This window comes from Panthera uncia, chromosome D2, assembly GCF_023721935.1.
Source record: "Panthera uncia isolate 11264 chromosome D2, Puncia_PCG_1.0, whole genome shotgun sequence".
Taxonomy (NCBI): domain Eukaryota; kingdom Metazoa; phylum Chordata; class Mammalia; order Carnivora; family Felidae; genus Panthera; species Panthera uncia.
The window spans coordinates 52824221-52849274 of NC_064818.1; the positions used below are offsets into that span (position 1 = coordinate 52824221).

The 25054-nt window shown below is 46.3% G+C and overlaps 1 protein-coding gene across 1 annotated transcript in view; it reads right to left on the reverse strand.

The window, feature by feature from the left end:
* Positions 1–24809, reverse strand: part of PDLIM1 (PDZ and LIM domain 1) — a 48706-nt gene extending 23897 nt beyond the window's left edge. The window contains exons 1-4 of the mRNA XM_049645493.1: positions 24593–24809; positions 7733–7884; positions 6042–6126; positions 1126–1325 (exon numbers count right to left, since the gene is read on the reverse strand). Of these exons, the coding sequence (XP_049501450.1) occupies positions 1126–1325; positions 6042–6126; positions 7733–7884; positions 24593–24688 (533 nt within the window). The 5' untranslated portion in view covers positions 24689–24809. The remainder of the gene's footprint in view (positions 1–1125; positions 1326–6041; positions 6127–7732; positions 7885–24592) is intronic.
* Between the last annotated feature and the right edge of the window lie 245 nt (positions 24810–25054).

Genomic DNA, 25054 nt, shown 5'->3' on the forward strand with positions numbered 1-25054 from the left:
ACAGGCCACTCTGCTCCCTTTGTCTGCACTCTGAGCTCTGCCCTCAGGTCCTTATCTTCCCTGCCACATTTGGGCATGGGAGGTGGCAACTTGGGACCTAGTCTGTCCCCTTTTAACCCACAGAGAGAGAACTGGTCCCACCTCCTATTCTCCATCCTCAAACCCAGTTCCTTTGCTGTGGGTTGCAGTATCCCCAGTGTTTCCAGATTCATCTTCAAAGAGTCCAGGATGGAGCGGACACTGGGCCTCCTATGCTGGGAAGACAGAGGATACTCTGGATAAAAACTGAGATTGGTGACAGGAGGGGACAGGCCTCCCCAGCCCTGAGAAAGCTGTTTCCTTAGAACTCTCTACCCTGTCCACCTGCAGCCCTCCTCTCCCCTGTGTCTGCCCCAGATCAGAACCGGTTCCAACAGACACACATTTATATCCTCACAAACTTCTATTATTTCCAGTGGGCCACTGTAGGGAAAAAAGCAGACGCTGGTTCCCAAACATTTCATCATGAAGTACTCATCCTTTGTTCAGATGAGATGGTGAACACAAGCAGAAACCCCAAACTATAAATACTAAAGAATATCTCAGGGGGGCACCTGGGTGGCTCATTCAGTGGAGTGTCTGACTCTTGATTGCGGCTCAGGTCGTGATCTCATGGTTCGTGAGTTCGAGCTCTGCGTCGGGCTCTGTGCTGCCAGTGCAGAGCCTACTTGGGATATTCATTCTCTCTCTCTCTCTCTCTCTCTCTCTCAAAACAAACAAAAATATCTCAGGAATCAGTAGGGCTGTCAAAGAGGGAATATGCTCACTGAGAAGATGACGATGACCAGAGAAATCAGGGAAATAACAATGTCAGTCTTGGTGAATAATTGATTAGTTTGTGCCAGATATGGTACCAGACGCTTTACATGTTACTTCTTATGTTCACAACAACCCTATACGGCAGGTGGTATTTGCCCCTTTTTCAGAGATAATGGAAAATGAATGCAGAAAGAACAGTGCTAAAGTAGACGGTTTTCTCTCTGGGTTGGTGGCTCAACCTCTTCCCACCTGTCTGGATGAACCTGGTCCTGCCATGCGCAGCCTTTTCCAGGACTGGCCTGTGGGGGGATCCAAGGGCCTACTTACGCTCTGCCATTTGTCTCTTGCCCGCTGGCTGCTGTCTTGGACTCCAAGGCGTTGTTGAAGTTGGAGATGTTTTCAGAGGAATAGAGGCCAGCTGGATTGTTGTACTGGTTTGTGATGACCCTGGGGGCAGAGCTGGTGGCCGGTGAGGCGGTAAAGGGCACGGCACTCCGGTTGTGGGCACTCCCTATGTGTGGGACCTCCTGTAGGCAGAGATCAGAGGAGATCAGTGCACACCCCCGAGAGACACTGCAGGCTGAGTGCCAGAAAGAAAGGTGTTCTGTTGAGCTGTGGTAGCCCTGGTTCAACACCAAACTTCAACTGAGGGGCTCTGACATGCCCACCAGACACGCAGGCAACGGACCCACCGACCGACCGACCGACCGACCGGGGTAAATCTCCAGCTGGGCATGTGGGTTTCACATGCCAGCTCCACCTTGTTCTCCCTGTAGGCCCAGTCAAAGCCTAATCTGCTGCTAGGCACCCCCTGGGCATAACACCTCTAGATGCCTTGGGCTGTCATGATCCAAGCTTGGGCTGAAACTCCCTTTCAGAGTACATTCCAAAGGGATTACGGTACAAGGAGGAGAACAGGCAGGCTCTTGGGGCCTGGGTCAGTGCAGAGCAGGAGATGATAAAAGGTAGAGACAAACTTCCTAGAACTGAGGGGATTAGACAAGCAAGATAAGAAGCCCACGGGGCCACCGGGCAAAGCAGCTGCTGAGGAGGCAGAGGTGGTTCAGGGCTCCAGCAGGAAGGGGTAAAGGGAGTTCAGGATCTGCAGTTTCTCTAGAAGGACAAGGCTGCCCAGATGGAAGGCTAGGCGATACCTGTTACAGGGGCGGTGCCTGGGGGGAGCTGACGGAGAGGACTTTGATCTCCTCTGGGCTCATCCCCCCCTCTTTCTGTAATTTGAGACAGTGCCCTCCACCCCTTCCCTGGACTGCCAGGAGCCAAGGATAATTCCTACAGCTCCAGAGCTCATTGCTTCTTTGCAAACAACCCCCCCCCCCACCCCTGCAAACTTTCTAAACTAACATTCCTGGTTTTAAAAATCATGATTTTTCTGACAACTCAATCAGGAAGGTGCTTTCTGCACGAATGTCCTGGACCCACCCGATAGCATGCTCTGTGCAGCTACTAAACTCAACATGCATCGTATTTTCTGTGTTCCCCAACATAGAACCTTCCTGAACGCTGGTCCCCTTCTTAACACTCAGGCCCAGAAGAACTGATCCCAAAAGATTTCCTTCCAGTCTTCTGTCTGTTGCTTTTTTTTTTCTTAATCTTTCACTGAAACGTTGTCTTTCACGCTTTCTTAGAATACATTACAATGAAAAGTAACAATTTAATTCACTGTGTACTGAGAGAGAGAGAGAGAGAGCGTGAGCATGTGCACACAAGCAGGGGAGGGGCAGAGAGAGGGGGACAGAGGATCTGAAGCAGGCTCTGTGCTGACAGCTGATGCAGGGCTCAGACTCACAAACTGTGAGATCACGGCCTGAGCTGAAGTCAGACTCTCACCTGACTGAACCACCTAGGCGCCCCTCACTGGGTACTGATTAAAAATAAAAGACAAAAAGAAAATAGTTTTATGATTGAGATTTTTCACTATTCAGATAGGCTTCTCTTCGACAAGTCAGAACCAGTGAGGTTTTAATGTATAAGTTACACTGAGTGGACTTTGTCCACACTGGACAAAAGCTAAGTACACACAGATCATTCACAAAAGGGGAAGTATAACTAGTTAAGAAAATGACTTTAGCAGGGATACCCGGGTGGCTCAGGCCAACTTTGGCTCAGGTCACAATCTCACAGCTCATGAGTTAGAGCCCTGCACTGGGCCCTCTGCTGTCAGTGCAGAGCCCGCTTCAGATCCTGTTTCCCTCTCTCTCGCCCCTACCTCGCTCACTTTCACTCTCTCTCTTCCCCTCAAAATAAACCAAAAAAAAAAAAAATGACTTTAAATCAGTAATCAAAGCATGGTTAAGTAAATCTTATGGCACAACTACCATGAGGAATAATACATAGTCGTTAACAGCAGGGGACTTGCAGATGGTTGGTGGCCTGGGACTTTGGCCCACATCAGTGGCTGCCCTACAGCACTGCAGGACAGACCCACAGCTGCAGCCAGGGACGCAATTCCGTCGTCACCTCCGTCTCCACAGCAATTCCAAGGAGCAGCACAGGATGCTGAGCGCCAAGGAAGATTCCTATTTTTCTGTTTTGGCTCCATTTTTCCCATCATTTCCTCTCTGGCTTTGGGCAAGTTATACCTCTCTGAGGCCATTTCTCATCTTTACATGGAAGTAAGTAAAGCTTTCTCTCACAAGCACTTGGTATGACCTATCAGTGTACCAACGACAGTGACTGCCACAAAGCAGACATTCAGTCAGTGTCCGGTCCCTTCTCCCTCCCCAGACACACATTTCCAATTAGAATGGAGAGTCAATAGAAAATTATTCCTGTTGGACGTTCTCCTTTTTCACTTTATAGAGAATCTTCTGAGAATACATCCGTTTTGTACTTAAAAGGAGTATCTCTAACCCCATGTGAATACTGGTCTTTCCAGAAGTCAGGCGGTTAATTCAGGGCCTGCCTCTGGAATGGATGATGTAATTGTTTGGGCTTTGTATTTATCAGTCTCCAAGGAAACTGAATAATGAGGAAATATAAACTAGGTGTGTGACTACCCTGACCTCAGATAAGCCGGGGTGGTGGCTGGCATTACATGAACTAACAGATCTTTTAATTATAGATGAACTCTGTTCTTACTCATTCTTTTATTTTAGAATGACTGGAAGTGAAAGGTTTTGGGAAAAGGAGAGTGGGAAGTTTTTCATAGGAACAAAGAATTACTGAATCAAAAGAAAAATATACTCAAGTTAGGTGTTAAAGCATCAGAGAACTTTTTAAATTTTTTTTTGAAGAGAACTACCTTCAAAATACTAATACAGGAACCAGACTATAGGCTTAACGATGAAAATTCAAGCATAAGATATAAAAAGTATAACTGAAATGGAAGTATTCCCTTATGTAAGTGAAAAGTAAAATTTTAGGTAGACCAAATCAGAACAAAACCATTTCTTACGTATTATAAAATATGTCACAACTTAGCACATTAGAACTTAACACTTATAGTAAATTCAGTGAAGTGGCTAAGAACGCCTTGGGAAATTGGAATTAACAGTGGCACATTTAAAATTAGTTTGCACGCGGAGTCTGGCTGGCTCGGTAGGAAGAACATGCAACTCTCGATCTCAGGGTCATGAGTTCGAACCCCATGTTGAGTATAAAGATTGCTAAAAATAAATAAATAAACTTAAAAAATTAACTTTTTTACAACTGCTAGTTTACAACTGAGTGCCATTTTATGAGCTTTCCTTATAGGAGCTGAACATGTTCATGCCAGTTCTGAAATGCCAGATTCAAAATTGTCCTTGATGTAACTCTTAGGATTTCTTGAGTATGATTTTTATTATATTAATGAAAAAAATGCTGTATGCCTACATTTCAGAAATTTTAATGGATACCTTTGAGAAAACATGACTTACAAACAACCATTTATTCACACCAACATACTTTGTGAGTTCATTTTCATAGAAGCTTCTGTCATGTATAAAGGAGATCTAGTTATGTGCTTTTTATCGTATCTTGATTCATCATAAAAAGTAAGTTGTGTCCCAAATTTTTTTAGGAACAAAAATTAAAGTTCAAATCTTCAGCTGGGGTTAAATGTATAACAATCACACATCAGCGTAAGAGAAGTTTTCAAAATCCATTCTCAATTTACTTATTATTTATTTTTTAAGATTTTAAATCAAGTAATCTCTACACCCAACATGGGGCTTGAATTTACAACGCTGAGATCAGGAGTCACATGTTCCACTGACTCAGCTGGGAGCCCCTATTAACTTGTTATTAATAATTCATTAATTTATCCAAGATACACACTTTGTAAAAAGTAGGTCAGGCACAAGGAATTTTACAAAAATGTTCTAAACATTCTTAAGTTTTTTCCACTTTTTTTTTTAAGTTTAGTTATTTATTTTGAGAGAGACAGAGACAGCATCAGTAGGGGACAGGTAGAGAGAGAGGATCCCAAGCAGGCTTTGTGCTGTCAGTACAGAGCCCGATGAGGGGCTTGAGCTCACAAAGCTGAATGATCATGACCTGAGCGAAACCAACAGTTAGACACTTAACCGACTGAGCCAGCCAGGTACCCCTCCCCTTATTTCAAAAGAATACCCATCCCATTCATTGTAGATAATTTAGAAGATGCAATTAAGGAAGAAAGAAAGAAAATCACTTACAATCGATTTGTTTACAAATATGGGATCTTTAGACAGTTTACTGTCCTCGGAAATTCTATTCGGCTGACAAATTGTGCACTGACCGCCTAGCAGTTTCAGTCTGAAGTGACTTTATTTTAGCGATTTTAGGGTCTCAGTGAAACAAAAATGGAGATTTCCGTTGCAAGGCTCATGGAAACAAGAGAGTGGGGTCTGGGGAGGAGAGGCAGGGTTACGATTCTGATTCCCCTCCAGGTTCTAGGCCTCAGGACCCACACTGATTTTCATGCCTGGTATGATTCACATGTATCTGAAATCCGCAGTGAGCTGAGCCAGCTCCTTTATTTCATGCAGTCCTGCCACCCTATTCTGCACAGGAAAGCTTCCACCCGCTTCCTGTATCGCTTCCTACACTCTGTGTCCAGCCCTGGCCCTGGCGTCACTGCCTTGGGGCTTTCCAGCTCTTTCCTCCCGTGTTCCCTTACGGGAAGAAGTGAACAAGAGCCAGGTCCCAGGGTTGTCTGTGGAGGGCTCTCCTGACCTTGGCCCAGGCCCCCAGGGCAGGCCAAACAGTTGTGTCAAAGGAAGACAAGACAGGAGCAGTGGCAACGGTGAACAAGTACTTACTTGGGGTTCAGAGGCTAAATTCATCTTGTACGGATGACGTTTCCCTTCCTCTGTCACCAGGGGGGACCAGATTTTTTGTTCAGATCTGCAACACATTGACAATGTTGTTTCATTTATGCTAAGTCACATATACTAAAAACAGGACAGGAAAATGCCCACTGCTGCCTGACTTCTGCGCTCTGAACACTCTGCCTGGCACTCACCTTCCCCTCTGTTTGCCACGAGTGTGATCTTCCCAAAGCACCCATCTGATGACGTCTCATCTGATGGCTTCCCATGTGGCGCAGACCTCTTCCAGCCTCACCCTCCATCATTGCGCTGTGTCGCTGACCCCCAGCCACACCAGCCTCCTCTACAGTCCCGAGCAGCCTCACATGGCCTACCTCTGTCGGGACAGAAAGAGCTTCTCCTTTACCCCTCCCAGTGTTCTTGAGCCAGACTGGGGAACTGACTCACCAAGTGTGAAGGCTGGCTGGCCCAAATAAAAGTGATGCTTCCCTTCTTGAGTGTGCAAAGGATTTCTTTGTACTTATCACATAGCATAAACCTCAGTCTAGTCTAAGCTTTCATTAGTGTAGAATGAAATAGAACATTTATGCGTATCCTGTATTGTTAGACTGCCAAGCACAGGGCCAGATACAAGATACACCTGTTGAATTTGTTGGTAGATGAATAAAAAAAAAAAATGAATGAATGAGTGTCTTGGAAAGGATTTGGACTGAGGTAGAAATGGAGAGGAGAATGAGGGACAAACGTGCTTTTGAGGGGATAGAAAAAGTGGTGTGGGGTGACTCTCGATCTCAGGTTCTTGAGTTCAAGCCCCATGTTGGGGGCCTCCTATAGGGGCAGGGCTCTAACATATATGAAATATTCTGACCTCCTGCCCTACACCTGGTCCTCCCACTAGTCCTACAGCACAAGGTAGAAAAAGCGATAAACCTATTTCAGATAAGAACCTGAGCAAAGGGCCCACGATGAAGAGCAGTAGAAGCCAAGGTTAATTGCATTAAACAGCAGGTAAGCAGAAGATCAGAATGAGGAATGTGAACTTGATCCAACAGGAAAGAGGGAGCCAGCAAATATTAAACCAAATCTCTCCTGACATCCAGCCCTTGCAGGAACCCCCCCCCCCCCCCCCCCGCCCAAGACTAATCAGAAACAGAATGGGAATTCTACCCCAGTGACCACTCCCAAGCCCAAGTGCTCTCCTCAAGCAGCGACCAGACCCGTTGAGAACATTCAACTATCCTTTCTCGTAGCACTTAAGCTTACACGCAGCACTTTGTCTAACGTGTTGGTATCTTTCTCTGCCACTGTAACCTCCAGGGGTGGTACCCCGGCTTCACATGGTGTGATGCAAGCAGCATCCTAAGTAGATTCTCCATGGTTTCTGAGAAGAAATTTTCATTTCATCATAGCTGACAATGCTTTACTGATTTGACTTCCTCAAAGTTTTGGTTGGTTGTGTTGGAGCAAGTGAAAACACAGAGCTCCTGGAGAGAGACGCCCACACTATAAGAAACACTGGGAAAATGCGAGAGGAAAAAGAAAAACCTGAGGAAACCCCAATCCCACAGACCTGCAGGCCTGCCGCAGGGCACAGAGCTTGGGCCGGAGGGGATCTGGGACAGGTGCGGTGGACCTTCCCACAAGCAGCCTGCAGGCGAAGAAGGAGCATTTCCACGCCTTACCTGGTGACCGTGAGAGTCATGTTGTCTGCGCAGCCCTTGATTTTGTTCTGAGCTTCCAAGTGTGTCAGACTGCTGGTGTTTTCCCCATCGATGGCTGTGATTACATCTCCGATGCACAGGTTAGCCATTGCTGCCTTGCTTCCGGGAGTGACCTGGAAAAAAGGGAAGAGCAGGTTAGTTCCTATTCGTCTCCAAGGAAACCACTGAGTAAATGACCACTGGTGTAAGTATTCACTGATCAGAGCACTTCAAAGGGGAAAAGGACTGAAATCGTAACTTTAAATAATAATCCTTTATATCCATGCAATACACATGCTTTACAGAGAGTCCTTTTCAATATACCGTGTCATTGGATCCTTACGACAACCTTCTAAGAGAGGACAAATGTCAGTCCCTATTTTAGAGACCAGGACACTGAGGCTTAGAAAGATCTGTGATTTACCTGGGATCACCCAACTAGTTTATCACTGTATTACTAATCATCCAACTAGTATATTTACAGAGCCAGAACCCAAACCCAATGTTCTTCCCACTCAATCTTGTTGCTTCCTTAAAATAAGTTACCAAGTATGTTAAAAACACGCACACACATAGGGATGCCTGGGTGGGTCAGTTGGTTAAGCGTCTGACTTTTGATTTCGGCTCAGGTCATGATCTCACAGTTCGTGAGTTCGAGCCCCACGTCAGGCTCTGTGCTGACAGTGCAGAGCCTGTTTCAGATCCTCTGTCTCCTCTCTCTCCGCCCCACCCCTTCTTGCACTCTCTCTCCTTCAAAAATAAATAAACATTTAAACACACACACACACACACACACACACACACAGTATAATGCATAGCAACATCCTATTTATTTCTATAAAAATCTTATATTATTTATGCACAGAACAAATTGGAACACTTCACACAAAATTGTTCACAGTTATACATTTGTATAATGTTTTTGGCTTTTACAATGATCTTGAATTATTCTCGTAATTAAAAAAAAAAAAAGCAATAAAGAATACTTTGAAATATGGTGGTGCAGCTTACATGGTCTGTTTCCTCCCACTGAGAAGTTGATTACAATTAGGATCATTTCCTATAGGTGGCTGGTTTTCTGCAGCCCAATGCTTCTTTTTTTTTCTTTCCCAAGATTTTATTTTACTTATTTTTTAAATATTAATTTTGAGAGACTGACCAACCACGAGCAAGCGGGGGAGAAGCAGAGAGAGAGGGAGATAGAGAATCTTAAGCAGGCTCCACACTGTCAGCACAAAGCCCGATGCGGGGCTCAATCCCACGAACCGTGAGATCGTGACCTGAGTGGAAATCAAGAATCAGACACTTAACCAACTGAGCCACTCGGGCACCCTTCAAGATTTTGTTTTTAAGTGATCTCTACACCCAGCGTGGGGCTCAAACTCACAATCCTGAGGTCAAGAGTCACACGGTCTTCTGACTGAGCCCACTGGGTGCTCCAGGCCAATGCTTCTGAACTAGCAGTTCCCAATTTATGGGCCACCCATGCTTGGGGAAAGCCAGTCAATTACTGCAATGGGTTGTCAAATCCATTTGCCTACTGAGCAGCAATACATGCGGACTGAATAAATATCCTGCTTCACACACCGACAGATGTACAGCTATTTTTCAAGTGAACTACAGATGTTATTGCAATGAATGAAGTACAAACTCATTCGGAAGCAGTACTAACCACAGAGTAATTGTTTGCTACTAGGTATTTTCTAAACCAAGGTATGCTAAAAATACTACTGTCATCCCAGGGTTGGTCTATGACTTGTGGTATTAAAAGACCTTCCTTGATGGGATTCCAAGTCCCCCGGGAGCAGAGTGGTGGCAACACACCCAGACTCCCAGTGCTCAGGGCATCCTGCCTCCCCTTGGAGCCACCGTGGAAGATCCTGTGAACGTCCAGGTGTCTCCACAAAGCCACACCATGGGTAAGAGGCCCTTCGAGGCACCAAACCAGAACACAAGGTTTGTGTGGGAGGCCTCTGTGGCTGATGCAGTTTTCAGCAGCCATGGTTTTTCTTTTTTTTCAATGTTCACTTATTTTTGAGAGAGACAGAGTGTGAGTGGGGGAGGGGGAGGGGCAGAGAGAGAGGGAGACACAGAATCTGAAGCAGGCTCCAGGCTCTGAGCGGTCAGCGCAGAGCCCGACGTGGGGCTTGAACTCACGAACCGCGAGATCATGACCCGAGCCGAAGTCAGACGCTCCACCGATTGAGCCACCCAGGCGCCCTAGTAGCCACAGTTTCTATTCAGCCCTCACCCATCTGAAAACACTGACCCTTCTGAGATGGCTGGTGCGATGCTGTTGTCATGGCCCATCCCTCCCAACAGTTCCCTGACCCCAGGGAATAAGGGGTGGATGACTCGATCCTTGGGGTCCCTTCCAGCTCAGACATGCTATGACTTTATCAGGCAAAACTCTTCTGGAATGTAGCAGGAAGCCAGTGCAGGGATCGTGACCTCCTAACCTTCCTTTCTGGCTTTCCCATCATCTATTTACCAGAGATCTGGCTTGTAAAAAGCAAGAGACCTTGGGCGCCTAGCTTGCTCAACTGGTGTAGCATGCGATTCTTGATCTCAGGGTTGTGAGTTCAAGCCCCACATTGGCCATAGAGCTTGCTTTAAAAAAAAAAATGGCCCCAGGCATTACTCTGTTTGGGACTGGCAATAATTCTGTCGGCAAATTCTATCTCCAGAAAGAGCAGCCTGATGGAACCCATCTATCATAAAATCTGATAGTGTGAAATCTATTAGTGTGAAATCTAATAGCGTTAAAGAGACCCCTTAGGATAAAATCCAGAATCACTAACAAGGTCCGTGCAGACCACACTTCCTTCCTCACCTTCATCATACCACTCCCCCAACTAAGCTCTAGCTACATGGCCTTCCTTAGTTCTCTCCAACCACAGGGCCTTAGCATCTCCTGTAACCTCTGTCCTGATTAACTCAGTCTCTTCCTTCAGGTCACACTTAAATGACCCACTCTCAGAGAGGCCTTCCCTGACCTCCAATCTAAGGTAGATCCCCGCCTTCCTTCTAACACACTGTTTTTCTTCCTCATGACACTTGTCACATTAGGTTTGTAAATCTATTTTGTGGGTTTATTGACTTAATGCCTGAGGGCCTACTAAACAGTAAGGTGTGTGAGGGCAGGATTTTGTCTGCCTTTTGTGCTGTGGTATCCTCAGTGCCTGGCGCAGTCAATAAATATTTGTCCAATGAATGACTGAATCTAAAATATCTAGTGTTGTTAAATATATAATATGTTGCTTTATTATACCCTTTCATAAATGGCTATTTCAAAAGGAATCAAATAATCATTTCCCTCAACAGCGCTATCCTGGAATGTAACTACCCACAAAACTAAAATGATGAGATGGGGGTGGGGTGGGAAGGGACAGGCTTGAGAAAATGAAAATAGAAGTTTCTTTTTTACTTTAAAATGCTCAGCTTCTAAGAACTCTGGAATTTCCAGCATTGGTTCAAACTGTCTTGTGGGAGAGGCATTTCTGTTAAGTACATCCCGACAGGTCCTGGACAAGCTAGAACCAGTCTTGAGAGTCCCAAGTCTGAGTAACTGGGCCCTGACCACCCCGTTTCCTGGTCTGATGATTTTTTTTTTTTTTTTTTTTTTAAAGACAAACTGATGGGAAGCTAAGGGAAATCTCAGAAAGTTATAAGACAATATCATCAGCTGGGACTTGGATGAGATCACACAGAGAAACAGATCACTTTTACTTTTGAAAAAAAAAAATGGATTTAAACAATGCAAAGCCCTTTCACATTCAATCTAGTGTTTGATGACCTCACCACCAACATATGACAATTTCACAAAGGGGCACCTGGGTGGCTCAGTCTGTTAAGCGTCTGACTTTGGCTCAGGTCAAGGTCTCACAGTACGTGAGTTCGAGCCCCGCGTCGGGCTCTGTGCTGACAGGTCAGAGCCTGGAGCCTGCTTCAGGTTCTGTGTCTCCCTTTCTCTCTCTGCCCCTCCCCTGCTTTCCCTCTGTCTCCTTAAATACCCTCTGTCTCCTTTAATACACCTTAAAAAAAAAATTAAAAAAGACAATTTCACAGATAAGGAAATTGAGATTCAGAGAAGCCATGAATGATTCAAGTTCTCACAGCTAAAGGCTTGAGCCTGAACTTGAAAGCACATCCCCTCATCCCAAATTCCACCCCCTTTCTGTTTACCAAGATGCCACAGGAGATGCTCCCAACCTAACTGCCAGAGCCAAAGAGAAACCCAGATTTAAGAAGACTTCTCTGCCTTAGCCTCCTGCACAAGGAACTGGTGTCACAAACTTCTGGGGTTTTCTGCCCCAGGACAAGCATCTCTGCTGCTCTGTACTGCGCTGGGCCCGGTGACCCCGCCCTAGTAAAATACCCAAATCAGAACATGGCACTGGGAGAAGACCCGTGTCTACAACCCTGGTTGGTCTCCATCCTGAATGATGAGCTCCCATCCTCCCGACACTGTTCATCATAATCGTAACAGCCAACAGTTCATACATGCTTCTTATGTGTCAGGCACAGTTTAAGTACCTGGCGAGGGTTAACCTATCAGTGTTCATGCCATGCTAGCAGGGAGCTAACTGGTATTACCTGCATCCTTACAGTTGAAGAAATGAAAGAACAGGGGTTAAAGCCATTTGCATGAGGCTACGCAGCTGGTGGGCTCCAGAGTCTATCCACTTAACCCCGTATCCCACACTGTCTATTCTAATTTCCTCCTGACCATCAAATTCCATTAGAACCAGCTCACAGTGGAGTCAGCTTCAACGTCTAACAAAGCAATCCTGTACACTCCTCCGAAGAAACAGACACATTAGCTCAAGAGACATCCTCAAAAACCCTCTACCAGCTTTCTTCCCCAGAGACCACACAACACCACTCTTGCTTCATGAGAACAAATGGGCTTAGGCACAACCATTTCCATTAATGAACAACCTGCCATTTTCTGCAGAATTCACTTAACGTCTGTCTCACCCGTCAGCCCCCAGGCAGACACTTGGCTCAGAGGTCAAGCCATACAACCACCCTATACTGCAAGGTCCTGATGCATCTTTAAAGCCTTGCTGCCAGACTCCTGAGCTCTTAAGGTTTTTGAGGAGTTTAATTTCACTTCTAAATGGTGCAGAATAGAACTGCGATGGAGCTCTCCCACTTTCTTCAATTTACATCTAAATAACTAAACACAGCTGTTACACAGAACCGAATGTTTTGCATACCCGCTGGCCATAAGTGAAAAGATACCCTTGCTCCTCTGTGATAATGGCATGTTTCTATTTTATCCCTCCTCTGTTCCTGTCTTCTCTTTCTCGGTCATGCATTCACCAGCCATTCCTTAAGTACATTCTGAAAGAGAGTGTAGCTTGTTGATTAAGCTGTGGCTTCCAGGGGCGCCTGGGTGGCTCAGTCAGTTAAGCTTCAGCTCAGGTCATTATCTCATAATTCGTGAGTTCAAGCCCTGCGTCAGGCTCTGTGCTGTCAGCACAGAGCCTGCTTCGGATCCTTTGTCTCCCTCTCTCTCTGCCCCTTCCCCGCTTGCATGCACATAAACACATGCACACACACACACACACACTCTCTGTCTCTCTCTCAAAAATAAGTAAACTTAAAAAAAAAAAAAAAAGATGTGGCTTCTGAAGTCAGACAGTCAGGGTTCAAGTCCTGTGTCTCTGTCACATGTAAGCTAAGTGTCCTTGGGCAGGATATTTCACCTCTTTTCATCTAGGAGACATGGGTGATAACAGTCCTGACACCAGAAGGCTGTTACAAGGATTGCATGAAATCATTCAGGCTGAGCACACGGTCAAGCTCCAGAAATACAAGTTACTGTTTACAGATTCTGGGAACCACACAAGGCACTGGATGCAGCTGTGAAAAAGATGGTGCGTACCATCAAGGAGTTCACAATCTCCTGAGGGAGACAGGCACATACAACAGCCAGTGGATGGAATCAGGGAAGACCCCCAAGAGGAGGTATTGCTTAAAACTGTGTAAAGGCACTACAGGAGGCAGGAAAGAGCATGCAAGTTACAGGCACAGCATGTGGACTGGTAAAGGGAGAGAAAGGGGATGATGCTGGAGACGTAAACACGGACCAGGCTGTAAGAACCCTGCTGTTTTCTAAAAAGACTACTTTGACGAACAATGGAAAACTCGCCAATATTTATATATTGGTAAATTTCACACAAAACTCTACATTCTCGGCTCCTTGTGAGAAATCTGGCAATTCTGGACCTAAACAATCAGCACTGGCTGAGAAGCCTCTGCCCCCTTAGATCAGGCATGAGCTCTCTATTCGGCACAGCCTCCCCTCCGCCACACTCTATCGCCCCCGACACAGAAACACGGTACCAGTTGCCACTTATCAGAAAACTCACAGCTCCATGGAGTGTGCACTAACAGACAGAAACCTCCAACCACTCTTGCAGCTACCTAATAGTTTTCTTACTACCTCACCCTCAAGTCAAAACTCATTTATGTTGCCTCCTGACCCCTCATGCAAATGTGTCTGTGTGATCACTGGCTTAGTTTTAAAGTTATGTAAAGCAAAATTAAATGTAAAATGCTTTTATGGCTAGGATTATGAGACACCCTAGTTGGCTCAGGACACTAACCTATTTTCCCAGCTTAATTATCAAAAGCACTCCATTTCACTTTTAGCAGTGTTCCAGCCTGGATGACAAACTGAATTATTACCCTTTTGACAGAGAGAGCGATTTTAACTAAATAGTCACCAAATAGTTTAAACAGTTCTGATGCAGAGCTTTTTTTCCCTAAGGAAAAAAATTATCTCTATTCAGAAGGTTCTTTCACCTGTGGACAGGAACATAGGGCAATTTCCTGAATGTTCACAGAACACGGTTAACCTTGCCCCTTGGAACTGGTATCTACACCTCAGGCCAGAAATGGAGCCATGTTACCAAGAACTCAGGAAAACTCTGATATTTGCAAGGACGATGCAATTGTTCCCAGGCAGGCCAATCATCAGATCCCCTGGGGAATCTATACATTTTGTAAAGCTTCCCAGAAAATGTTGATGCTCATCAGGTTTGGAAACATGGGTTTGATTACCCCTTCCCCTAAAGCTCTCTCCCTGAAGTTACAAGGTAAGCAAAAAATACTCAGACCCTAAAATCTTCCTCCAGAAACAACCTCAAGGGCTTACACTCCTATTAAGATACACAAAAGGCCCTTGAAAGAAACATCCATGAGAAGAGTATTTCTCTATCTCTTACTGAAACAGAATAAATATAAATATATACATACCGTGATATATATATATATATATATATATACACACACATATATATATACACACACACACGATACATATATGTGCACCACATGCATACATATGTATAGGGGTGCCTGGCTGGCTCAGTCGGTATAGTGTGTGATTCTTGATCTCGGGGTTTTGAGTTCGAGCCCCATGTTGGGTGTAGAGATTATTTAGAAATAAAATCTTTATTTATTTTTTTTTTTAATTTTTTTTTCAACGTTTTTTATTTATTTTTGGGACAGAGAGAGACAGAGCATGAACGGGGGAGGGGCAGAGAGAGAGGGAGACACAGAATCGGAAACAGGCTCCAGGCTTCGAGCCATCAGCCCAGAGCCCGACGCGGGGCTCGAACCCACGGACCGTGAGATCGTGACCTGGCTGAAGTCAGACGCTTAACCGACTGCGCCACCCAGGCGCCCCTAGAAATAAAATCTTTAAATGGGGCTCCTGGGTGGCTCAGTCGGTTAAGTGTCCAACTTCAGCTCAGGACATGATCTTGCTATCCGTGAGTTCTGGCCCCCCGTCGGGCTTTGTGCTGACAGCTCAGAGCCTGGAGCCTGCTTCAGATTCTATGCCTCCCTCTCTCTCTGCCCCTCCCCCACTCACACTCTGCCTCTCAAAAATGAATGTTAAAAAAATTTTTTTGAAGATAAAATCTTTATACACACACACACACACGTGTGTGTATATATGTGTGTGTGTGTGTGTGTGTGTATTGCTTCCGTCATGATGGTCAACACCCTTGAAGGTGATATGCAAACTTCATTTTGTAGAAGTAATTTCATTCCAGATGCTGAATCACTCAACATGGTTGCTATTTTGCCTTGGCCAGAACCCTTACAGCTCAGTGTGATATGCAATTAGAGAAACCATCTGATTTAAAGGTCTGGCACATCTCTTTCCTCTTCTATGGTCCAATTTTATTTTAAACCATATGATGTGTGTTATGTTGAAATATTGTAAATGTGTGTTGTAAATCACCTTAAATTCTTCTTACAAGTAGGTGAGATAGCATAAATGATATAATTCAGCATTATATAAAAGAAGACTGGAATAAGGAAATTTGGAATTCAAGTTCAGTCTCAGTGCCATGTATCGTTAGGGTCAACCTCCACAGGTTTAATGGCTGTATCAAAGTAGGGTATAAATTTAAAAGATTCTGAGGTGGGCAACAGAACAGCACCCAACCCTGCAGTATGCCATTTATTTATTTATTTGTTTGTTTTTGAGAGAGAGAGAGAGAGAGAGAGAGAATATGCATGAGCAGGGGAGGGGCAGAGAGAAAGGGGGACAGAGGATCCGAAGTGGGCTCTGTGCTGACAGCAGAAGCCTGATTTGAACTCACAAACCGTGAGATCATGACTTGAGTCGAAGTTGGATGCTTAACCGACTGAACCACCCAGGCTTCCCTGCAGTATGCCATTTAGATGTGGAATTTGAACTCTGAAGTCGTACTTTTAACTCAAGTTCTTTGTGGGCCCAGTTATGGCCCACACTTTGAAGCTACATTATAGTCACAGAAGCTGTATGAGCTTATACAGGTTCCCCTGAAAATCCCAAGAAAGTTTCAAAATGTTACACTGTATCCATTTTCTCAACAAAATGAGGCAATAGAGTAGGGTTTGGGTGCTTGTAGATGAGTTGTGCCTTAATTCAGCTTTACTTCATGGTTAGTGTGAAGGAAGCTATTACACTGAGGAACGACAACTCAGAGACTGCTCTCCTAGTCTGAAAGACCAAACACTATTTCTTAGATAGGAATAAAATGAAAAAGGAGTTAAAAAAAATAGAACACCCTAATTTATCAAGAAATCACCAAATCTCACAAACAAGCCTTTATGAACCCCATGTGTTTCTAAATCGCTCCAATAATTACCATCCATAACCCAAAGCCCAACCATCGACTAACCACATGACCTTGGGCAAGGTGCTCTCTATAGCTCAGCTTCTTTACTTATCAAATGGAATTTATAATAGCAGCAACCTCATTAGTTTGTTGGGAGGATTAAATGACATTACAGGTGTCAAAAGTTTAGAACAATGTCTGGCCTATAATAAGCACTCAATACACAGATCACCACTGGTATTTATCTAATAGCACTGCGTTCTGATGCCTTCTAGGCGTTCACTATGGTGCTGGCCTCTCTATACACATCACCTTAATCCCCATCACAGTCTTTTGAAGACAATTACTATTATCCCTACCTTACAAGTGAAGACACTGAAGTTTCAGGGGCTATCCCTGCCGAAGGACACAGAGCTAGTAAGTGAACAAGACAGAGTTTGAGCCCAGAGCAGGCTGATTCTGAGACTACATTTCACCATGACATCAAGATGTCTTTAACTTTTGATTTGCTGCAGTAAAAATAAGGCAGAAGGTACAAAGCAATGATGTCTACGTGACATGTAAGTTACTATGACATGGCACATTGATGTTAAAAATGTTACACGAATAGAGAAAAGTCTGAAAAGTTTTGCAGCAAACTGTCAAGAGTTTATTTACCTCTGGGAAGCAGGACTGGGGAAGGGTGTGGGGAGGGGTCTTAACCTTATGCATTCCACATTGTTACGTTATTTAATTTTTTTTATAACAAGCATGAAAGTTTTTTTTTTTAATGTTTATTTATTCTTGAGGGAGAGAGACACAGAGTGTGAGTGGGGGAGGGGCTGAGAGACAGGGAGACACAGACTCCAAAGCAGGATCCAGGCTTAGAGCTGTCGGCACAGAGCCCGATGTGGGGCTTGAACTCACCAGCTATGAGATCATGACTTGAGCTGAAGTCAGATGCTTAACCAGCTGAGCCACCCAGATGCCCCAAGCATGCAAGTTTTTATAGAAACTTTTAATTGAAGTGTAACACACATATAGAAGAGTGCACAAATCATAAACACACAGCTGGATAGAGTCTCACACAGAGAGGGCACCCACAAACCCAGCACTAGGTAAAGAAACCGAACTGAACTTCTGAAGGCCCCTCCTACCGCCTTCCCATTGCTAACCTGACCCTGACTCCTAACACCATGGATTAATTTTGCCTAATTTTACATAACTGAAATCACATAGTATTTTCCCTTTTACATGTTTCTTTCATGTCATTGTGCAGAGTTGCAATTCCTACAACTGCTGGTGGTGTTTTATGTCCTCTAACTCTACTACTAGTTGTTTATCCATCCTATTGTTGCTAGACACTGGAATTATTCAAGTTTGGGGCTACCGTGAATAGTGCCGCTTTGAAAACTCTTGATGTATCTTGCTGCCCATATGGACACAATTCTATGGAGTATTTAACTATCAGAATTGTTGGTCATAGGGTATGGGTATGGGTTCAGCTTCAGAAGCATGAGTATTTTTTACAATTCATTTAAAAAAGAAATGGATGGGGCGCCTGGGTGGCTCAGTCGGTTGAGTGTCCGACTTCAGCTCAGGTCACGATCTCACGGTCCGTGAGTTCGAGCCCCGCGTCGGGCTCTGGGCTGATGGCCCAGAGCCTGGAGCCTGCTTCTGATTCTGTGTCTCCCTCTCTCTCTGCTCCTCCCCCGTTCATGCTCTGTCTCTCTCTGTCTCAAAAATAAATAAACGTTAAAAAAAATTTTTTTTTAAATAAATAAATAAAAAAGAAATGGATGTTGGGGCGCCTGGGTGGTTCAGTCGGTTGAGCAACCATCTTTGGCTCAGGTCATGATCTCGCGTTTGTGGGTCCGAGCCCCGCATCGGGCTCTGTGCTCAGGGCCTGGGGCCTGGGGCCTGGAGCCTGCTTTGGATTCTGTGTCTCCCTCCCTCTCTGCTCCTCCCTCGCTCAAGCTCTCTCTCTGTCTCTCAAAAAATAACACAAAACATTAAAAAAAATTTAAGAAAAAGAAAAGAAATGGATGTAAAACCTTGTGGCCCTATCTTTATTTAATCTATCCATATGCATTTCAGACATCTTTATCTTCTGTAGGTCATACCTGTGTCCTTACGGTCTCACGTGGTAATATGAGTAGTCCAATCTATAAAAACTGGGCTCTCAGTCCTTGGTCAAGAACCCGGGCTCCTTCAAGACCATAGTGTTCTTCAGGAAATCATTTCAAAGGTTTATGGAATTTGCCCAGAAGGCAGTGTACCACGTACGTGAAAGCACACCGCAGGCCTCAATTATGGAGGAGCATTCCAGTTCGCCCACGATGAGGCTAACGACATCGACAATCACACAGGGTGCTAAGTGCCATACAGAAATAACCTTCTTCTCCCTTAGGCTTTCATGGGTATGTTTCATTTTGGCCTTGGCTTGGCTGCCACTTTCCAGGCCCCATGAGTGGCTGAGCAACGTGGATCTGTTTATCCCTAGTCATCTTCATTTGACACAAAAACTGCCCCCAAATCCCCTCCTACCCACCCTGGCAGGCTTCTCTCTAATCCTTCAAATCCTCTGTGCTTCTGTTCTCCACTGGCCACGTGGTCATGGAATCCCACAGCTGGACTGTCAATTCTCACAGGTGGGGCCATGGCTTCTGGCTTTTCCGGGGATTAGGGAGGGGAAGTGCTGGTCTCTGGGATGCTCTGAGCTCCAGGAGCACCTGGGCTAAGGCCACCACGGCCAACTCTCATGGGTATGATAGGCTCTGGGGTGAGGAGCCCAGGAGGGTCCTCCCTACCCCTTACATTGTACCTGTACCACCATTAGCACTTCTTGGAGCTATGTGCCAAGATTCCCACCAATGAAATATTGACAGGGATCATCTAGAGGCAGAACACAGTGGTTAAAGCTAGCCTGGGAGCCAGTCTGCCTCGTTTCAAATCCCAGCTTTGCAATTTACTGCCGGAGCGTCCTGTGTCTCTGTGTCATGGGTTGTGGGGAACACAGAAGATAATGCAAGTGCACACCTAGCACAGAGTGGGCATTCAAGAAACGTTAGCCGCTGTTAAAATGATTATTATGAGATAGAGACTAAGGCTGTGGGCTTTGAAGCCAGACCAATCTCATGATTAACACAAGAGTCATCTGAACACAGATAATTACGGATGAATAACACAACACAGAATCATCTGAAAACACTTCTGAATTCAGAATGCATTTTCTTAATCAACTCATAGTCGAAGGTACAACCAATACCATATTGCCTAAAGCTGAAACATTTCTTAACAGTGAAGAAGTAGGCCCTCGTGTTCAAAGGGTACAAAACCAGTGGGTTTGCTGGTTATTTTATCTTTACGGATAACTGAACCACAGAGAAGGTGAACAATGTGCCCAGGGTCACCCAGTGTGGTGCTCAGGACTGGAGAGGAGCTCAGCCTGAGTCTCCGCCCTGGACATGTTACCAGGTACCATACAGACGTTCTGGCAGTTTTCCCCAGGCTTTCCTGAGACACACTGGAAGTCAAATCATCCTCTAAAAATTGATTTTCTGACATAGCCACCTTTGCTCATTTTTAACCAATTTCTACCCTCTTCTTTACAAGGAAGTAGTTCAGTCAATGTAAAATTATGTAAATTCAAACAAATTACCTAAAGCAAAGCTCTCTGTGGAACAATGGGGTGGCATCCTCGGGAAGGAGCCGCCAGTCCCTGCTCTCTGCACAAAAGCAACTGCTTGGTGCTTTTCCCAGTCCTGATGAGCCAAGGAGAGTGTGACCTCAGCGGTTAGGTGATAATCTCCTCTTGGTCCTTTGCCGCGCTACAATACCTGAACGTCATTCTTCTCCCCCTCTCCTCTTTCAAGACAAATCCTGGCATGCAGAAGGTTGGGCAAGGGCAGAGTATTTGATTAGAAGGTCCCAACACTGCTTAGTGAATTTCCTGCCAGTAGGCTCAAGCATTCGCTTAAGTGCTATTCCAGGGGCACCTGGCGGGCTCAGTCAGAGCATGTGACTGACTCTTGACCTCAGGGTTGTCAATCTGAGTCCCACCCTGGGCGTAGAGATTACTTAAAAAAAAAAAAATTATTGAAAGCACTTAAGTGCTTTTCCCTTTGACCCTCTTCCTCCTCTCGCCTTCGATCAACCATGGTCAGCTGGAGCAGCTAGTATTTCCCAGGTGAGGAGGGGTGCGGGGCAAGGGCTATAAAAATATAGTGAGCCTTTATGGACACTTCTTGCCTTTCACAATTTGACAGGCCCTGCTCTTTCGACCCTTAGGACATGATGTAAATCTACTTCAGTCTGAAAAGAACACTCCTAAAAATCAGAAAAGACCCTCTGGCTACCAAGTATCCATCATTGAGCTTCCTTTAGGACACCCGAGCAAAGGGTACAGCATTCCCCATAAAACCACACTGCTCTTAGCAAAGGCTTACTCAAGAGGCAAATAACAGCTCCTCCCACCAAGAGCACCCCCTTATCTCTGGCCCCACCCTTTCCTGTCTTTTGTCAGTTGCTGGGACAGAAAAACAGTCAACATAAATTGGGCAGCAATTTCGGTCTGGGTGTGGATTCTCTGAAGGCTTCCCTTGAAAGCAACTAGAGGAAATAAGATATTGATATGGGGGGAAAAAAAAACCTTAAGGAGAGACAACTGTAGATTTGGAGCAGGAAGTGACAGAGAAAAAAATCTCAGAGGACAGAGGCAAATACGTGGCTAGATCATCACAGAGTCCACAGTAGGGGCCTTGGGGTAGAAACTGGGAAGAGGAAGCAAGTTGGTTCATGCCCATTTAAAGTTGAAAACCTGGATTGAAATTTTAAGTTCATCACAATAATACAAATAAACAATGAGGAGTAAAAGAACTACACACACAATGTGTTCTGTATGATTCCGCTCAGAAACAGGTAAACTTAAGCTATGGTGTTCAGGAAACATATTTAGGTGGTAAAACTATAAAGAAAAAAAAACAAGGAGGTGATTACCATATGTCAAGATAGGATTATGTCTGGTGCACTTCTGGAGAGCAGGCAATGTTCTAGTTCTTGTCCTGAGTGGGGGACTATACAGGTATTTACTTTATAATTGTTTCCAACGCATTTATATTTTATGACTTTTTTTTATTACAAAAAAGAAAAAGAACCCCTTTCAAGCATGCAAGATTACAGTTATATCCGGAAGCTTTAGTCGCTTCACAAAAGACTGGAGCCAATACCAGAATAATTCACGCCAGAGAAAGCAAATGCATTTATTCAAATGAAAGGTACTCCTCTCCTGGCCTAATTTTATGGTTTGCTTTGGCGTGGAGACTCAAAGTCTATGTGTATAAAAAACCATACCAGCAAAGTGTGTCTGCCCCAGATGATAAATGCAGTGCACCTGCCGGCCAGCCAAAAGGCGTGTGTCTCTGTCAGTGCTCACACCTCCCCTCTCCTGTTCCCTGAGCACTCTCACGCTCCTCAACGGGCAGCCGACGGCGGGGTTACCCCCATCTCAGAGACAAAAATGTAAGAAGGCTCACCGCCAGGTACAACTCAAGTAAGAAGTAGAAACCAGACCACCATAAGATCTCAGACGACCACCTCAGGGCCCCTTGAGGATGACTTTCTCATCCCCAGGAGGTGAGGAGACACATCTTTTATCCCATGTAGAAATAATGACACGAAGAAACAACTGTATAACGGAGAGCATGAGAACGTCCCCTCTTCTGCGTCACTGTCACTTGTCAAAGCCACTGCCAAGGGCATTATAAAGATTAGCTTCCCTCACTAGACCACGGACACCTTGAAAGTGGACCTGTGTCCTCTCATAGCTGGGACCCCAAGGCTTTGCACAGTATAAGCTCGTTAAACGTAAACGAGCTCATAAACAAATGAATAAACATATGAAGGTACAAACCAATGAATTTCGTGTTGTGGTTTCCATGCCACATAGTCATTCCTGCACAGTGCCACTTGCACTTTTTTAAAGCAGTTAAAATGACAGGAAGTAACTGCCCTTTTAACAGATAGGCAATATAGCCTCCACTTCTTAAAAAAAGGTTTAATGCCATATATAAAGTCAGAAGTGGAAAGGGCTGACAGGTTAATTATAGACACAAAGGGCAAGGACAAATGGACTATGAGGTAAGCGAGTCTAAATGTGCCTTCCCAGGACAAGCATTTATTAATAAGCCTGCAAACACTGACTGGGTACAGTCAGGTTCAGCTCTGTGCCAGGCTTGGGGGCAGGGGTCTAGATTAGGAGAAGGCACAGTTTCTACACTTGAGGAATTTGGCTGGTATCTGAGAAGACAGCATGTACCTGTAAGAATAATAAAAGAAGTCCCCTCAGGGTAGCAGGTGGAACAAAGGGGGAACAGGGCCTAAGATCTGAGTCACCTGCCCCTTTAGGGGACGGGATAGTCAGAGAAGACCTCACTGGGCTAGACCTACCTGGAAGGAAATATGGCCGGGACAGTGATTGGCAGAGAATCCAAGAAGAGGCCCCCCAATTCTTTGCCTCCGGCACCCCCCACCATATTCCTTCAGCCGCTGGAGGCAGGGATTTAAGTAAAAACAAACAAAACACCCACAGGGATCTTCCCTTCCCTCTCCATCCTCCCACAAAGAACAAAGAGATGTTCAGATGACTGGGGAGGCAAGTTTAGGGTCAGCTTCAGCAAGCAGATGGCCCCCAAAATGGAATACCAGGCCTCTAGGCAGGGTGTTAACACCAGGGAATGCTTTTTCATTTATTGGAAAATATTTATTGGCTGCCTTTTAGATGCAGGCAGTGAATAGGGCAACTCCCACTGGGACATTACAGTTAGTCCAGACTAGAAGACCTAAGCCTGGGCCTCCAAACCCTGAGTCTGAGTCTCCCTAGGGTTTCTGCTTTATTCCAGGGTAATGGGCCTGGTGGTCTCCCATTACACCTGGGCCTTCCCAAAGGCCCAAGAAGCTTTCAAGCAGCATTCCCCCTCCACGCAAAGTGAAAACTCCTCCCCACCCAGTATCCCTGGGCAAAAGTGGCTGTTTGGTTGATAACCTGGGAACGGCAGGAAGAAATAAGGCATGGCCATCTCCCGCAGGAGGAGGGGAATGTCCAAGAGGGTTTATCTGGGCTTGCTTGTTTCCAAAATCCGGTACTTTCTCCAAAAGGTAGGAACGAGGGGAGACCTGGCCACGGAGTTAAGTCCAAAGAGTGGAAAACCAGTTGTTTCAGAAATTCATCACACCTGCCCCGGGTAAACTTCCCACCTACTCCACCTCACTTCCAGGTCTTTCCAGCTGCTTCCAATCTACTTTCAGCCACTCGGGCGACTTGTGAAGAACTGGGACGGGATACCTGCCAGCGTGCGGTAGCTGCGGGGACTCTCACGCCCTCGCGCGTGGACAAGGCGCGCCCACACGCCGGGCCGCGCTTGGGTGGCGAAAGAACGAAAACTGCCCCCTCTCTGGCGTGCGCTGACACCGGCAGTGCGTGCCCGGCCGCCGCCCGTTCGCCTCGCCCGGGAGCGCAGCGGCGGGGAAGGGGCGGAGGCCCCAGGCGCACGGGGAGCGCTTGGCGCGAGGCGCACCTGGATGCGACCGGCCGTGCTAGCTCGGGCCCGGGCTCCCTAACATTGGTCTCCAGGCAGCGCGACCGCGGGACCCCGGACCCCCTCCCCCAGATCCCCTCCGGGTCCGCCGCTCCCCAGCTCGGTGCTCCCCGCTCCCTGAGCGTCCCGAGCGCCCTTACCCGGGAAATGGTCAGGGGTTGCTCGAAGTCCTTGCCCCCCACGAGGCGGAAGCCCCATGGTCCCGGGCCCTGGAGGACTATCTGCTGGCTGGTCATGGCGGGGCGACCCGAGGGCACAGACGGTGCAGGACGCGGTGCGCTGGGCTCCCGGCAGCTGTCGGAGAAAGAGCGCGCGGCGCGGGCCCTGGGAGCCTGGGGCGGGCGTGAAGAGGGAGCGCGCGGGGGTGGGGGCGCGCGGGGGCGGGGACGGCTCCGCCCCGGCGCCCCGCCCCGCCCGGCCCGCGGCCGCTCCCCGCCCAGCGCGCCCGCCCGGGGAGCCCCGAGGCGGGTCGGGGGGTCCGGGTTCTCCGCAGCCCCGCCCCAGCAGCGTCTCCCGCCCGCCCCCCTCTCCCCCGCGCCGGCCGCCGCCGCTCCCAGCCCCGCCGCGGGTGCTAGGTGCGAGCCAAGCAGGTTCCGACACAC